Source organism: Punica granatum, chromosome 2 (assembly GCF_007655135.1).
Source record: "Punica granatum isolate Tunisia-2019 chromosome 2, ASM765513v2, whole genome shotgun sequence".
NCBI lineage: Eukaryota > Viridiplantae > Streptophyta > Magnoliopsida > Myrtales > Lythraceae > Punica > Punica granatum.
Genome location: NC_045128.1, coordinates 43,662,569 through 43,679,656, shown reverse-complemented (window position 1 = coordinate 43,679,656; position 17,088 = coordinate 43,662,569). Strand labels below are relative to the sequence as shown.

The following is a 17,088-nucleotide window of genomic DNA, read 5'->3' as shown; positions in this document are numbered from 1 at the left end:
TTGTTGTAAACTTATATATTATAGACATGTCGGCCAGGAAAAAATAAATCATGTAATTATGAAATGAAATATCGTTGCAAAAAAGGAAAAACCTCAAATGACCAGATAATTAACGACCGATAATGTTACACGCTGAGGACATGAAGAAGACGTGTCAAAACAATAATGCCTTCTAACCATGCACGTATTTCCAGGGCATGACATGGTAACATCCACAAAAGAAAATTATCGAATACTAAGAAGAGGGCTGTGCTTAGTTTAAATTAATCAAACAATTACAATTCAAGAAACCAGGGAGAGGAATGTTCGTAAGGTCGCTGGAGTGACACTGTCATGGGGGAGGTTGGAATATAGGGTTGGTGCATAGAAATGGATTATTTACCAGAAATGATGACGATGTATATTTGACTCAATCAATCAAGCCTCTCTCGGACCTCACCCGCTCAAATTAAATTATATTATTATGGCAATTAAAGAACATCAATCAATAGTTCGATTTATTTTTTTAGTCTGCATGATGAATTGAAAATGATTGAATAAGTAGTCTAAACTATGCAATATATAAATTGCATATAATATATGGTTTCGATATATGGTAACCCCTCTCGACACTGATGGACCACCTTGCAGGATTGATGGGCTGTATATGCTATACTTCCCTGTACGCTTCCTCTCTGTTGTCTCTTAATCAATTTAATGAATCACGACCTTTTCGACTGCTCAACTGATGCCTGCTGGAGCTCGAATCTAAAATCTTTCACGGTATATACCGAACTTCAGTTGTCGTCGTGTCATTTGCGACTCTGGCAATCATTCAATTGAGAGGAGAGATTATGAACGCTGGCCGTGGGGAGATGGACCGGACCACATCAAGATGTCCTGTAGAGACAGTGACAAATCCTCTGTAGGGATTTGGCATTCTAGAAAGAAATTTGTTGTTAGACCGCAGCTCTCGTTCCTCCTTTAAACGTTACCAGTTTATTGCTTGCCACATTTCGCTCATATAAAATCGATCCTCATCGAAAATTATTGCTATGAGTCCATTAGTTAGAATGGACCCATTGATTTTTTTTCTCCTTTTTTCTTAATGATTATAAGGTTTCGTGAAATCGAAAAGAGAGAGTGAACTGTCAAACCGATGAAACTATTTGATGTACCAAAACGGACCCCCTTACTTTTTTATCGAAGGGACAAGAAACTGACCGAAGGTATGCGTCTGGACGAATAACCAAAAAGAGTTGCTGGTGTCTTCAACATGCTGGTTTTTTGCATGTACGTAGCTTTGCAGACACTTCTAATAGATGTTAGCTGGCGAATGGAACATAAAAGTTTTCAGAGGAAGCAAAGCAATGCCCAGAGAATCCGAAACACGTCAAAGCATACGTAGATTTTCAAATTGCCTTCCCCTTAGCAGGAATAGGATCTACCACCACCAACAGAACAGAAGCAAAGTCCCATGAATAGGAAAAGATTTCTTGGTAACCAGAATATCCGACGAGCGAAGGTGAAGCGATTCACTTTGTTTGGGGGGGGGGGGGGGGGGGAGTGGAAAGAAAAACAGTGTGGGTTTTCACTTTTTTTGATAATATGCGATCGACATATATATCATTATAGTCGGATCAATGAAACGGAGTAATGAATATATCTGATCTGGTCCGGTTAACTTCTCTGGGAATCATGTTAGCTCCCAGATGGCCGAACTTCCTTGATGCGTAAGCAAGATATCTTTCTGCACATGACAAATAGCTGACAAACATCTGCTGGACATATCGAGATCTATTCTGGAGATGGAGTACGTCTCTCATACATAACGCTATTGATGGTTTTGGATTTTGTGTCGCGTGCATATCACACAATACAAAGTTAATTTTGATACATCCTGAGGCTAACCTTCGACTGCACTAGATAGGGAGAAAGGACTAGAGTTCAATATTACATGCACAAGATGCGCTGGTATCGAACAAATGATGTGCTTGAACTCTTTTTTGATGCGGTTATGAAATAGTTGTGAGATTTAATTTGATATCAGACTTTTGTTCCATCCTAACAATTAATATTGTCCGATACGAGTTCAGTAGGATGCATCTAACATCGGCAATTTGGAGGTCCAGATATCACCCCGTTAATCTCCTGATTATTCTGAGATGACTAGTAAGCATCGATAGAGATTTTGATCCGGGCGGACAAGAAGTCAACTTGAATGCGCAACGGTCAACGAAGGAGAGAATGATAATGGAGTTGGAGTCGCCAGCCCAGTTCGGCTTTGGACGGCCGTCCAGTCCACCTTGCCAGGATAAGCCCATCCGACATGTTTTTGCTCTGTCTTGTCCATCCCTTCCCCCCACTGCCTTCCACTGTTCCACACCCCCCAACAGAAAAAAAAAAAAAAAAAGGTCCACGACTACTCACAGTGCCAGCAGCAGTGGGTCTCTCTCTCGCTGCCTCTGCAACGTCATTCGGGCTCTCTCCTCCTCCATTCAAGAATCAAGACTTCTCGTTTTTCCTTTCTCGTGTGTTCAGTTGGGAAGTGCTGAGAGCAGGCTTGGTCGGCCTCGTGGTTGGGGTTGTTGAGATTTGGGGGCACGAAGTAGGATTAGGCGGAAAGAAATGAGCTTGACATCACTCTCTTTTAGTTTCAGCAGTTCACCGATTCCGGTGAAAGCCCCCACCAAGATTCGATTTCAGTACAAAAGAAGTGGGAGAACTGTATCTGTGTCGGCTCTAATGGACGACTCTCAGTCCAACGGTCAACAACCGGGGCAGCTCAATCTCTCTGTCCTTCGCTTTACCCTCGGTAACCTCCCACGTTAACAAGCACTTCTTGTTCGTTATTCTTTTTTTTTTTTTATGTTGCCAAATTTTAAGCTAAGCGATTAGTTAAGAGCTGAAGCGAGTGTGGCTATTGATACGGAGCAGCAGCCGAGTTTGGAAGCCTCCAGCCTCTAATTTGCCTTAAACAATTTCTGCTTGGGCCAATGATCATTTACCTGTTTAAACTCTAGGATTTCTTCCATGCGTTATGCTCTTATAGACCTGTTTCAGCTTGCCGATGGCTTCCTTGCTATGAAAGCAGAGCTATGCCTTAACGCCTCGGTTCACGTGCTGTAGGTATACCTGGGTTTGATGAATCCTACTTACCCAGATATATCGGGTATGGGTTCGGTTCGCTTTTGCTGTTAAATCACTTCGTGGGTTCAGATCTCTCTGCCATTACTCCGGCTCAGCTGGTGCGGTTTCTTCTTCTGTTGTAATTGCGATTTGTTCATAGCTGTGCTGAAGTCGATTACTTATGATTCTGACTCTACTACCATGACATACTGTTTCCCTCTCAGAGAACAGAAGCTTTGGGCCTTTCCTTGGCAGCATTTTCTGCGGTTCTCCCCTACCTCGGAAAGTTCCTCCCGGTAATTCTTTGCGGACTTACTTTATATCGGGTGTATTCAGATTAAGGCTGTGTGTATTCAGATTAAGGCTGCCTGTTCTTTTTCTCGTTTTCATCTATGTTGTGGGTACCTCTTGCACCTCTCCGACATGACCTTGCAAAGGATTTTCCAGGGGACCGCCATAGTGAATCAGGCGTCGTTACCTGCTGGCAATGAGCAACTCTTTATCATGTCAGAGGGCATGCCTGAAGCACTGAGGGAGCAGCTGGCATGGTCAACTTATGTTCTGCTTCGGAACACAAACACCATAGCTGCGGTACACCCCTCTCTATTGACTAGAAGGTTTGTTCTCTACATAGCACATGCTATGTAGAGAAATACTTTCAACTTCACAGGCTCGCTAGCCTAAAGCATGACTCGCTTCCTGAAGATGCAAGATCACTTGTGTTTAAATTACTTGCATTTTTTCACCCTTCAGTTAGTATCAGTTGGTGGTGAGTTATGTGTACGTGGCTATTGGAGCACTCCAGACGACATATCAAGGGCAGACCTGGTTGATTGGTTCAACAAACAAATCCAGAATATCGGCCTCCCTGATTTGAAGGATGCTCTCTATTTCCCAGTAAATTCTGGTAGTTTCATTTGACCGTTCACCTTTCTCAAACGCATATGCTAAAGAAACTAATTCTTTCCCCTGCTCACTCTATTCCCCGTGGTACAATATTGTTGGAGAGTATGGCATACTGTTTCTCCTTTTAGCCAGAAATTTAGTTTCCCCGTCTACTGCTCAATCGTCCTGTTTCTCTATTCAGAGCTTATGCGTACTTGATATTTTGCAGGTAACGAGTTTCAGACTTTGCTACCAAAGGGAACCCGTTCACTCTTGATACTTCCACTGCTTCGAGTTTCGAATTCAAGCACAGGCAAGCTGAAACTATCTAAAGGGCTTGTCCTATTGGCTTCAAGCATGACCTATGCATATAGTGACAAGGACAGAGCCTGGATAGAAGCAATTGCAAACCAATTTCGAGGTAACATCATACGGAGAATAGAACCTTCGTATTTGAGCTATGCCTATAGTGTTCGGAGGGTTCCAGCCTTCGCATTGATCCAGCGAATCAACTAACTTGCAGGTTAGTTTCCAGGACTGGGATGTGGAGAAGGCCTTGTCCATGAAGTGGTCAATTTAAGAATCTCATATTGACCCCCAGAATATAGCTTTCTTTCGATACCAGAACCTCATCACGGGCACCAGATGTGGAGAAGGCCTTTTCCATGAAGTTCCTGAAGCTCACACGATGCATATAATTTCTACACGTTGGTTTGCTTCATGCAGGCAATTACTTTTCTCTCACGAATCAGGGGCAATAGAAGCAGTTTGTCGCTACTCGATTAAATGGTTCATGGATTTCTTCTGGGCCCTTATTAATCTGGTCTGACCCAAAGGAGTATAACTTTTCAGTTAAAATATCTTTACTGATATAGTCATAGTTTTCTTGATGTGAGCTTCAGGTGCAGTCTGATACAGCGCAGATGATAATATGGCCCCATAACTGGATTCATGATGAACGGCGAAGGATCGGGATCCAAGTTTCACTTTGGCTGAAAAAGTAAGTGCGCCATCAGATGCAATTCTAAACTGATTACAACTCTTATCCTAAAAACATATCATGGGAACACTAAGGACCGTTTCCTGCTCTCGAGAAGGAGGTGGGATCTTATTTATCCTCATACACATAAAGATGCATACGATATATATATATGTGTGTGCGCGCGCACGTGTGCCACGCGTATGTTGGTGTTTGTGTGTCCAAGGCCTATCATCTTTCTATCTTGCTTGAACAAGTGATTGTGGATAGTGGAGACTAGTAAGTATTCCTCTGGCAGTCCTTTTAGCTATATGTCGGTTGGTGAGTAAGAGCGGAGTGAATTCGATACCACCTCATGGGGCATGTAGAGCATCGTGTCAGTGCATCTCTAGACTTTGTCACGATTAAAAATTTCTTCTAAACCAGGTCCGTACGTTGCCTTTCTTGGTGAACAGTCCCATATGATGACTTTGTCACATAGGATTGTGGAGCGGTATCAGAGCTCACGTTCATGTCTATGCGTGAAGGCTGCATACACTCGGTCACTTCCAAAATTCAGGAGTATGATTCCCTTCGCAAAGGGGGTGACTGAAGCCCTGTCTGACCATTCACATTGACATGGAGTTCATTCCCGGGCCCATTTTCACTATCGTCATGCATTATAAAACTACCAATTTGTGATAGGTTAGTCTTGTCAGTCCTGAATTACAATTATTCACGACTTAATGGGGTTCTAGCTTCTCACGAACTTTGTTTGTCCCAAATATATGTCATGGTACGTATGTCATGGAAGGTGTTGAACTTATCATCATATATATTGTAATGGTAAGGTGGTGATAATGTAGTAGGAGAGCTCTATATATTTGCTAATTCCGGACATGTTGAGCAAAGAAAGACTGCAAGCGGGGGAACGAAAATTTGTGGTCAACGCATCTTCAACCTTTAATAAAGGAAAAAAAATTAATATACAGGGAAAGCAGTGGGGGAGGGAAGGGGCTATTATTATTGAATGCCTTTTTTTAAAAAAAAAAAAATGGCAGGTGATTTAATGATTTTAATTATTCGGGGGTTGCTTTTACTAAATTGTCCCTTCTCTGTGACCCAAACCCAGTACAGTACCCCCTCGGCATTCGTACTTATCTTAAGTTTGTCATTATGAAATTCTGGTCTTCTATTCTAAAGTCTAGGGTACCCGATAACAAAGTCAAAATTGGCTTAGTGCAGCTGTGCTGTTCAGGAAAAAAGTTAATTAACGTTTTTTTTTTTTTAATTCATTCATCCATTCATTATGATTATTACTATTATTATCATTAAGTTTAATTTGTTAATTAATTAAAACAGGCTGCCACTAATTATCATTCGGATTTTACCCACTTGCTTGAAAAAGCGCCCTATAGGAGGTTGAAGGGACAGGCACAACTTGCTTTATTAACGTTTTCAATTTGTACTTTTCTTGGTCTCCTCGCACATTTTATGTGATATATATACGATATCAATCGACTTAAATCAAACGTAAACTCAACTAGTGATCCATCGCATTGAGTCGATCCATGGATGTAAAATCGAATTATTTTGATAAGATTGGGATTCTACAAGGAAAAGAGTGGGAATAAAAGAAAAGATGGGTTGGATGCTTGTAGCGTTGCAATGAGCTACGAGGTTAAAAGAGCTGACAGCTAACAAACGATAGGAAGGAGAGCACAATCTATCAGATGACAGAAGGCATTCCCCTTTGTTCCATTTGCTGCCGTTCGCTGAGCACCGACATGTGAATTGGATTTTGACACGTGGGTGCAGCTGGTGGTTCCTATGTGACAGCTCTGTCACTGTATCACGGCTCTTGTGTGTAATAATACTCCAGAGATTTTTTTAATAAAAAAAATCAAAAATCAAAATGTGGGCCTGTAGCAAAACATTCATTATATTATTATATTATTAATATTATCAATAGTAATGTTTTTTTCCTTTTGCGAATGTTTTTGTTACTGTACATATTCGTCCCGAATTCGGTGTAATACTTATATATTTATATTTTTTTTTTGGTTGAGCGCTAAGATTTTATCAATTCTCGGAGGTTTCGGCTTGCAAGTTTGGTTTGGATAAAAATTTTACTCAATCCAACTCGATTATGTTCTTCTATAAATTTAACATTGCAGTCATTATTTTTGTCCTTTTCTTTCTTTTAATAATAATATCTCACTCATATTTTTTAAAATTATTTTTATAATTAATTTTAATAAAATTTTCATCTGTTTCACATCGATATATACATACATATATGTTTTCACGCATCTATATATTTTTTAATACTTGCAATAATTATTTTTTATTTTTTCTTATTCTCTAAAATTGAGTTGGATTGAGTTAAATTCTCAGCTCAAAAACCAAACATAAGCTAAAATATGTACATCTTCTATGGACATCTCAAACCGGTTATGTACATGGATTATTCTTATGGTAAGAGAGATATAGTGAAATGGGACTTAACGACTTGGATAAATTATTATTTTTGGCCTGGTTCGTATGTATCCATCATTACTGTAAATTATAGTAGAGTTCATATACATTATATTTTTTTTTCCTCGTGAACATTGAGGATTCATTCATAACATGTAAAAATTACATGACAATAGTACAAGGTGAAAATGCTTAAGAAAAAAAAATTACAAGATCAGAATTAACCAGATCTTCATAGACATATTACAAAGAAGAAACTGAGGTAGAAAGCAAGGGTAATAACTATCTGAGATTCCGATCAAAATCCTTTGCTATCACACATGAACTCGATAAATCAGGGAAGGGTCCTGAAGTCATATATCCATATAGAACTTAGCCATCTATTATTGAGGTTCCATATGGATCTCGATAACAAAGTAAAGCAGGGGGTCTTGAATTGTACTCGTGTGTCAGGAACGCTTTACAGATGGTACCGACAAGTAAAATCAAAGCCAATACTTGGGAGGCTGTCGACTAATCCAGCAAGTCGAGGAAGGCACCAAGTTGCCGACCAATTCGGTGAGTCGAGGAAAGCAGTCGACCAAGCTGGTAGGGTAAAACCAAAACTGGTAAGAAAACCTCGATCTGTTCAAATCAGCGACCACGTCAGTAATCAAACCGATTATAGCTTAGTAGTTTCGGTCGGTACAAATCAGTGATCATGTTGAAAAAGACGCCAATCTGACAATCAAACCAACCTCTGCCACTCCACTCTGCAACTAGACATACAAAAAACAATCGGGGTGACTCGAGAAGCCCCGAGCTAAACGCAACAGAAAACAAAAGCAATCCGATTACAGGAGCGGAATAAAGTAGTAGTGATTCAAAAACTATTCGAGGGAATAATTCCTTAACATAAAATGGGGAGAGGCACTGGTGGTAAAGCGGTAAGCCGAAGAAACTGCTCATTTTATTATTGTCAGAGGTATCGACAACTGAAGCTGGCATCCGAATGGGAAAGGGCGTTTATCATCGCAAGTAAACAAAACATGTATCATCTGTTGGGAATTGATGTATGCCCTAGAGGCAATCTATAATCAGTTTTGTAATATGATATTTATTTCATTATAAAACGAGGCATTTCTGTTATTGTGTAGATTGCGCTAAATATGATTTTACACAATAATGTCCTTGGAATAGTAGGTTCAATAGGCATCAAGTGTGACTTGATTGTGAGATCCTATAATTACTGAACATTATTCTTAAATGTCCCTAGTCAAAGTATTATCGTTAATTAGGACAACGATAATACGGTTAGACTAGTGTGGGTGTTGATTGATGACTAAATCTCATAGGTCATGGATATGGAGATATCAAATCACACCACATGTATACATTAAGAGTAATGTATATTGGACTGACCCGCCATGAGATTGCTACATGGGTTGTTACGTGACTGTCATTAGCGTATCTCAAAGTGACTATAGTGTAATGATCCTTTGACTTGAGGTCACCATGAATTCCTACATGTAATGTCATATACTTTGATACTGTCAAACGCTACCGTAACAGGATGGTTATAAAGACAGTTATTGGGTATACCACAGAGCATGGAGAGGAATGTGAGTGATCAAGATAGAATTTGTCCCTCCTACATAATGGGAGTGATATCTCACGGCCACTTGGTGGTTAAGTCTAAAAGTGTATGCATACCCAAATGAGTCGATATAGCGATATCGAATTCATTTGTTCTGATAGACTTACCCGGTAAACCAAGAAAGAGAGATATTGAGCCATACAAGGATGTCATCGACCATGCCTTGGGCTCAATAGAGATATAGAGGACAAATGGATTATATTACATGGTAATATAGGTCACAAGGTTCGTTGAGAAATTAACTTTCCGATTACTTGAGTAATAGTGATGCATTGCTAGATGCCGCTCGCTGTTTGTAATATTAAAAATAGAGATTTCGATATTACTATCAACGTAATTGGGAACCTACAGGGTCACACACTACGACTAAATTGACGAGATATTTTGAAACAAATAAAATAGTCTAATAGAGATTAGATGATTCAGGTGCGACCAATTAATCGGATATTTAATGAGATTAAATTTACCGATTAATTAGACCCGATTTATTTGATTTAATGGTGTGCTAAGTGGCTATTTTTTATTGAACCACTTGGAGTCTATTATATGGTAACACATGGGCCAATTGTATAATGACACTTAGCCATGCACTTGGCTCTTGAAATTCTTAATTTCTCTTATCCCACATCGGTGGGACAAGCAAATTGCCCCATTCTCAAGCCTATATATATGTGTATATATATGGCAGTAAGTATGGGTAACAGGGGTATGCATATATATGTGATATATATGTATGCATAAGTATATATATAGATATATATAAAACGCACTCATATAAGTGCTCAGATATATATAGTGCGTGCATATGTGTATGTATATAATAATTTGGGTTGAATTGTTCAATCCAAATTAGGTCCATTAGTCTGAAAAATTTCGGGTGTCGCATTAGTGTTTTCTTTCGAGTGTTGGTCGCTAGCACCGCCGATCTCGAAGACTCGTCGACAAAGTCGGTGTGGATTCCAGTAGAGGCGTCACGCGTGGGACGCTCGGTCGACAACTTTAAATATTCCAGGTACGTTTTTATTTACTCTTATTCTTCTAGTAGGTTTTGGAATTAGTTTCACGGGTAGGAAATTTTGAATTTCTGTTCCTTTTTCGCTTCCGCTGCACCCCGTGGAACTAGCAATTGGTATCAGAGCCTAGCTAGTTAGAATCTGAGTAGATAATAGCATAAAATATGATTTTATGCTTGGTACTGGTATGATTATGTTTGATATTTGCGGTGCATGACTGTTAGACATGGACTATGTCCTAGTTGTGTTAGTATAATAGTTATACGTGTGGACTATTATGTAATAGTTACATAATAGTGTATAGTGAGATCGATTAAATGTTAATCAAATCCCTCAAAATATTAAGTCCATATCCTTCCACCGTGTAACGCTCGTCAAGACCAAGATTGATGAGTGTGTAGACCTTGCCTTCGCAGGATGCCCTTATCTATCCTAGTAAGACGTTGTGTTTACCAGTGGGTCGGACTTAACTGAGCAAGCCTAATAGGATTAGGAGTTCAGAGGCATGTAGTTGGGCAACGATCTATAAGATAGATTTGAATAAGGAGTTATTCACTCAACTAATCAAGAGTTGCATGTGATGCAATTGGGAAAGTGAGTTCCCTACCTAAATAGCCAGTTCTGGGTGAATCAGCCCTCGCTGACTCAGAGCTTGGTGAGATATGGATCTTGAGCTACTATGAGAATGATATTCTCTGAATCAATGTTGAGGGTCATTGATTTGATATAAATAGTGGGAGCAATATTTATAAAGTCCTCATTAAATATTGTTGTGTCATAATACTTATTTTGTATATTTCTATGGTAGTTACCATGGCAGGGAGCACTTCTAGTACTTTCTGTTTGCGATCCGTCCTTGATAAGGACAAACTGTCAGGGAATAATTTCCTTGGTTGGTATCGAAACTTGAGAATTGTTCTCACCCAAGAAAAGAAGCTATATGTCTTAGAGCAACCTCTTCTTGCGCCACCGCCTGACGATGCCCCCCAAGCTGAGAAAGATGCTTATAGTACGCATCATGATGATGCCGTAAACGTCGGATGTCTCATGTTAGTCACCATGGACTCGGAGCTTCAGAAGCAACACGAGAACATGAAGGCGTACGATATGATCGTGCATCTCAGGCAGCTCTATCAAGAGCAGGCCCGACATGAGAGATTCGAGATCTCTAAAGCACTTTTTCAAGCAAGGTTGACTGAGGGTAGCCCGGTAGGTCCTCATGTACTCAAGATGATTGGGTACGTCGAGACTCTGGGAAGACTGGGATTTCCTCTTGGTCAAGAGTTGGCCACAGATTTAGTCCTACAGTCGCTGCCCAGCAGTTATAGTCAGTTCATTATGAGCTATAATATGAATGACTACAATAAACCATTGCCTGAACTGCTTAGCATGTTGAGAACAGCTGAGCATGATATCAGCAAGGGGACATCCGTTCTAATGGTCCAAGGGACCAAAAGAAAGGGCAAGAGCAAGAGTAAAGGCAAGAAGGCTAAAGGTGCATCCAATTTTGACTTGGGTGCGTTGAAGCCTAAAGCCAAAGTGGCGAAGAATGATTACTGCTTCCATTGTGGAAACACTGGACATTGGAAGTGGAATTGTAAGATATACCTGGAAGAGTTGAAGAAGAAGAAGGGAAGTGAGACTTCCACTTCAGGTATCCATGTTATAGAGATTAATGTATCTACTACTTCTACATCTTGGGTATTAGATACCGGATGTGGTGCTCATATTTGTGGAAATATGCAGGACCTAAAGGACAGTAGATCGTTGACAAAGGGCGAGGTGGACCTACGAGTTGGAAATGGAGCAAGAGTTGCTACATTAACTGTAGGGACTTATCACCTAGTTTTACCTACTGGGCTTGTATTAGATCTTAACGACTGTTATTATGTACCTGCTATTAGTAGAAACATAATATCTGTTTCTTGTTTGGACAAGAAGGGATTTTGTTTCACTATAAAGAACAAGTGTTGTTCTATGTACATGAATGATGTATATTATGGCAGTGCACATTTAAGTAATGGTCTGTATGTTCTTGATCTAGATACGCCTATTTATAATGTGGAAACCAAACGGCTCAAATCTAATGATTCGAACCCGACTTACCTCTGGCATTGTCGTTTAGGCCATATTAGCGAGAATCGCATCTCTAGACTCCATAAAGATGGATTACTGGACTCGTTTGATTTAGAATCGATCGAGACATGCGAACCTTGCTTAATGGGGAAAATGACTAAGGCCCCTTTTACTGGAAAAGGTGAGCGAGCTAGTGATCATCTGGCTCTCATACATACTGATGTATGTGGACCAGTGAACAAGCTTGCTAGAGGTGGGTATCTCTACTTCATTACATTTACTGATGATTTCAGTAGATTTGGATATGTGTATTTGATGAAACACAAATCTGAATCCTTTGAAAAGTTCAAAGAATTTAAGAATGAAGTGGAGAATCAGTTGGGTAAGAGCATTAAAGTTCTTCGATCAGATCGAGGAGGTGAATATTTGAGCTATGAGTTCGCTGACTATCTTAAACAGTGTGGGATTTTATCTCAACTGACTCCACCTGGAACACCACAATGGAATGGTGTAGCTGAGAGGAGGAATCGAACATTATTAGATATGGTTCGATCTTTGATGAGTCATGCAAACTTATCTGACTCCTTCTGGGGATATGCTCTACAGACAGCTGCTCTCATATTAAACAATGCTCCGTCGAAATCAGTTGAAAGGACACCATATGAGATGTGGTATGGGAAACGTCCCAAGATGTCTTTTCTAAAGATATGGGGTTGCGAAGCTTATGTAAAGAGATTGTCTTCGGATAAGCTTGGCCCTAAATCGGACAAATGTTACTTCGTGGGGTATCCTAAGGAAACTCGAGGATACTATTTCTATAATCCTATCGAGGGCAAAGTGTTTGTCGCTCGAACTGCGGTATTCCTTGAGAAAGAGTTTCTCTCCAAAGGAACTAGTGGGAGGAAATTAGAACTTGGGGAAGTTCTACCACAAAATGACATTGACCAATCGACGGGCGATGTTTCAGAACAAGTACCACAAGTTGTTGTGGCACAATCTTCTACACAGGTGACACAGGAGCCTCGTAGGTCTAGTAGGATACGTCATGAGCCCGAGAGATATGGATTTCTCGTGACTCAAGACAATGACGTATTGCTCATAGATAATGATGAGCCTACAACCTATGCGGAAGCCGTAATAGGCCCTGACTCTGAGAAATGGCTGGAGGCCATGAGATCTGAGATGGAGTCCATGTACACTAACCAAGTATGGACTTTGGTTGATCCACCTGAATGGGCAAAACCCATTGGGTGTAAGTGGGTCTTCAAGAAGAAGACTGATATGGACGGTAATGTGATTACCTTTAAGGGCCGACTTGTGGCAAAAGGTTTCAAACAAGTTCATGGTGTTGACTATGACGAAACTTTTTTCCCGGTGGCTATGCTTAAATCCATAAGGATCTTGCTTGCAATTGCAGCTTATTATGATTATGAGATCTGGCAAATGGATGTCAAAACTGCTTTCCTGAACGGGAAGCTCCTCGAGGATGTGTATATGACACAACCTGAGGGTTTTGTCGATCCACATAGTGCCGGAAAGGTTTGTAAGCTACAACGGTCTATTTATGGGCTGAAGCAAGCTTCTAGGAGCTGGAATCTTCGTTTTGATGATGCAATCAAAGAGTTTGGTTTCATTAAGAATGAAGATGAACTCTGTGTTTACAAGAAGGTTAGTGGGAGCGTAGTGATCTTCCTGGTGTTGTATGTAGACGACATACTTCTGATCGGAAATGACATTCCTTCCTTACAGTCTGTGAAGACTTGGTTGGGAAGGTGTTTCTCTATGAAGGACTTAGGCGAAGCTACCTATGTGCTAGGTATCAAGATCTATAGAGATAGATTCAGGAGACTGCTTGGCCTAAGTCAGAGTGCATACATAGATAAAGTGCTTCGGCGTTTTAGCATGCATGATTCTAAGAAAGGGTCGCTGCCTATGTTACATGACATAAGCCTTTCGAAGGCTCAGAGTCCTTCTACTCGAGAGGAAAGGGACCGCATGAATAGGATTCCATATGCGTCAGCTATTGGATCCATCATGTATGCCATGTTATGCACTCGATCCGATGTCTCGTATGCTTTGAGTATGACGAGTCGATACCAATCAGATCCAGGTGAAAGACACTGGATTGCAGTAAAGAACATCCTTAAGTACTTACGAAGGACTAAGGAGATGTTTTTGGTATATGGAGGCGAAGAAGAGCTCGTTGTAAGAGGTTACACCGATGCTAGCTTCCAGACCGATAAGGACGACAGTAGATCGCAGTCAGGGTATGTGTTCTGCCTGAATGGAGGTGCTGTGAGTTGGAAGAGTTCCAAACAGGAGACAGTAGCCGATTCTACCACAGAGGCCGAGTATATTGCTGCCTCTAACGCTGCAAAAGAGGCCGTTTGGATCAAGAAGTTCGTGACAGAACTTGTTGTGGTTCCTAGCATCGCAGACCCAGTGGATCTCTATTGTGACAACAATGGAGCCATTGCGCAAGCTAAGGAACCCAGGTCTCACCAGCGATCCAAACATATACTCAGGCGCTTCCATCTCATTCGCGAGATCATCGACAGAGGAGATGTGAAGATATGCAGAATACCAACAGATGAGAATCTCGCAGATCCACTTACGAAGCCTCTTGTGCAGCGCAAGCACGAGGCTCACACTAGATCTATTGGCATTAGACAGATGCCAGATTGGCTCTAGTGCAAGTGGGAGATTGTTGGGAATTGATGTATGCCCTAGAGGCAATCTATAATCAGTTTTGTAATATGATATTTATTTCATTATAAAACGAGGCATTTCTGTTATTGTGTAGATTGCGCTAAATATGATTTTACACAATAATGTCCTTGGAATAGTAGGTTCAATAGGCATCAAGTGTGACTTGATTGTGAGATCCTATAATTACTGAACATTATTCTTAAATGTCCCTAGTCAAAGTATTATCGTTAATTAGGACAACGATAATACGGTTAGACTAGTGTGGGTGTTGATTGATGACTAAATCTCATAGGTCATGGATATGGAGATATCAAATCACACCACATGTATACATTAAGAGTAATGTATATTGGACTGACCCGCCATGAGATTGCTACATGGGTTGTTACGTGACTGTCATTAGCGTATCTCAAAGTGACTATAGTGTAATGATCCTTTGACTTGAGGTCACCATGAATTCCTACATGTAATGTCATATACTTTGATACTGTCAAACGCTTCCGTAACAGGATGGTTATAAAGACAGTTATTGGGTATACCACAGAGCATGGAGAGGAATGTGAGTGATCAAGATAGAATTTGTCCCTCCTACATAATGGGAGTGATATCTCACGGCCACTTGGTGGTTAAGTCTAAAAGTGTATGCATACCCAAATGAGTCGATATAGCGATATCGAATTCATTTGTTCTGATAGACTTACCCGGTAAACCAAGAAAGAGAGATATTGAGCCATACAAGGATGTCATCGACCATGCCTTGGGCTCAATAGAGATATAGAGGACAAATGGATTATATTACATGGTAATATAGGTCACAAGGTTCGTTGAGAAATTAACTTTCCGATTACTTGAGTAATAGTGATGCATTGCTAGATGCCGCTCGCTGTTTGTAATATTAAAAATAGAGATTTCGATATTACTATCAACGTAATTGGGAACCTACAGGGTCACACACTACGACTAAATTGACGAGATATTTTGAAACAAATAAAATCGTCTAATAGAGATTAGATGATTCAGGTGCGACCAATTAATCGGATATTTAATGAGATTAAATTTACCGATTAATTAGACCCGATTTATTTGATTTAATGGTGTGCTAAGTGGCTATTTTTTATTGAACCACTTGGAGTCTATTATATGGTAACACATGGGCCAATTGTATAATGACACTTAGCCATGCACTTGGCTCTTGAAATTCTTAATTTCTCTTATCCCACATCGGTGGGACAAGCAAATTGCCCCATTCTCAAGCCTATATATATGTGTATATATATGGCAGTAAGTATGGGTAACAGGGGTATGCATATATATGTGATATATATGTATGCATAAGTATATATATAGATATATATAAAACGCACTCATATAAGTGCTCAGATATATATAGTGCGTGCATATGTGTATGTATATAATAATTTGGGTTGAATTGTTCAATCCAAATTAGGTCCATTAGTCTGAAAAATTTCGGGTGTCGCATTAGTGTTTTCTTTCGAGTGTTGGTCGCTAGCACCGCCGATCTCGAAGACTCGTCGACAAAGTCGGTGTGGATTCCAGTAGAGGCGTCACGCGTGGGACGCTCGGTCGACAACTTTAAATATTCCAGGTACGTTTTTATTTACTCTTATTCTTCTAGTAGGTCTTGGAATTAGTTTCACGGGTAGGAAATTTTGAATTTCTGTTCCTTTTTCGCTTCCGCTGCACCCCGTGGAACTAGCATCATCACCCAAGCCGCTACACTGCTGCCGTGGAAGAAAAAATTAGTGCGTCATTTGCACTGCCCGAAGCTGAGTTGCCGGAGAGGGATCGGGCGTGACCTAGATAGAGAGGGAAGGCCGCCGCCATGCACACCAATCGAATACCGAAAGAGAATGGGGGAGGGCCCCTGCTACTATCGAAACGCCTTTAGCATGACTCCGTTATTTGTGGACTCGACTTCCTCCTACCTGATTAGACTAATCAAGCGCAGTTCCTCGAAGAGAACCGATCCGCACTCGATACTCGACTCCGTCCCCAACCTAAAACCTGGGTCTTGGATCTGTCGCGCAATTTTGGGCTAGGTCGTGCTCTATCTGACTAGATCAAGCAAGGGCCTACCAAGGTTGGTCAGATCATGCTCTATCTGTTCATATTGAGTTTCACGGGAACACACATTCATACATTCACACACACACACACACATATATTGGCTATTTTCAGGGTACGTCGGGGAGAGTACGATTCGA

At 40.6% G+C, this 17,088-nt stretch overlaps 1 protein-coding gene across 5 annotated transcripts; it reads left to right on the top strand.

Moving 5' to 3' along the window:
* The first annotated feature begins 2,111 nt into the window (after window positions 1–2,111).
* On the top strand, window positions 2,112–5,900 carry LOC116196966 (protein COFACTOR ASSEMBLY OF COMPLEX C SUBUNIT B CCB2, chloroplastic). 5 transcript variants are annotated; one of them, XR_004154943.1, is made up of 8 exons: window positions 2,112–2,794; window positions 3,109–3,227; window positions 3,333–3,404; window positions 3,556–3,699; window positions 3,862–4,015; window positions 4,223–4,414; window positions 4,517–4,993; window positions 5,454–5,900. XR_004154943.1 is itself a non-coding variant. In XM_031526940.1 (7 exons), exons 1-7 carry the CDS (start codon window positions 2,608–2,610, stop codon window positions 4,519–4,521), a joined length of 873 nt encoding a protein of 290 aa, XP_031382800.1. In that variant the 5' UTR covers window positions 2,112–2,607; the 3' UTR covers window positions 4,522–5,849. The 5 variants fall into 5 exon arrangements, 1 of the variants encoding a protein (XP_031382800.1); XR_004154942.1 differs by having other exon boundaries at window positions 5,428–5,900; XR_004154941.1 differs by having other exon boundaries at window positions 5,399–5,900.
* The last annotated feature ends 11,188 nt before the right edge of the window (window positions 5,901–17,088 follow it).

Bases quoted from the DNA above. Each gene is read 5' to 3' on its own strand.
- LOC116196966 (XM_031526940.1), top strand. From the start codon at position 2,608: ATGAGCTTGACATCACTCTCTTTTAGTTTCAGCAGTTCACCGATTCCG. The intron at 3,228-3,332 runs GTGCGGTTTCTT...TTTCCCTCTCAG, and splicing joins CCATTACTCCGGCTCAGCTG to AGAACAGAAGCTTTGGGCCT. The intron at 4,016-4,222 runs GTAGTTTCATTT...GATATTTTGCAG, and splicing joins CTATTTCCCAGTAAATTCTG to GTAACGAGTTTCAGACTTTG.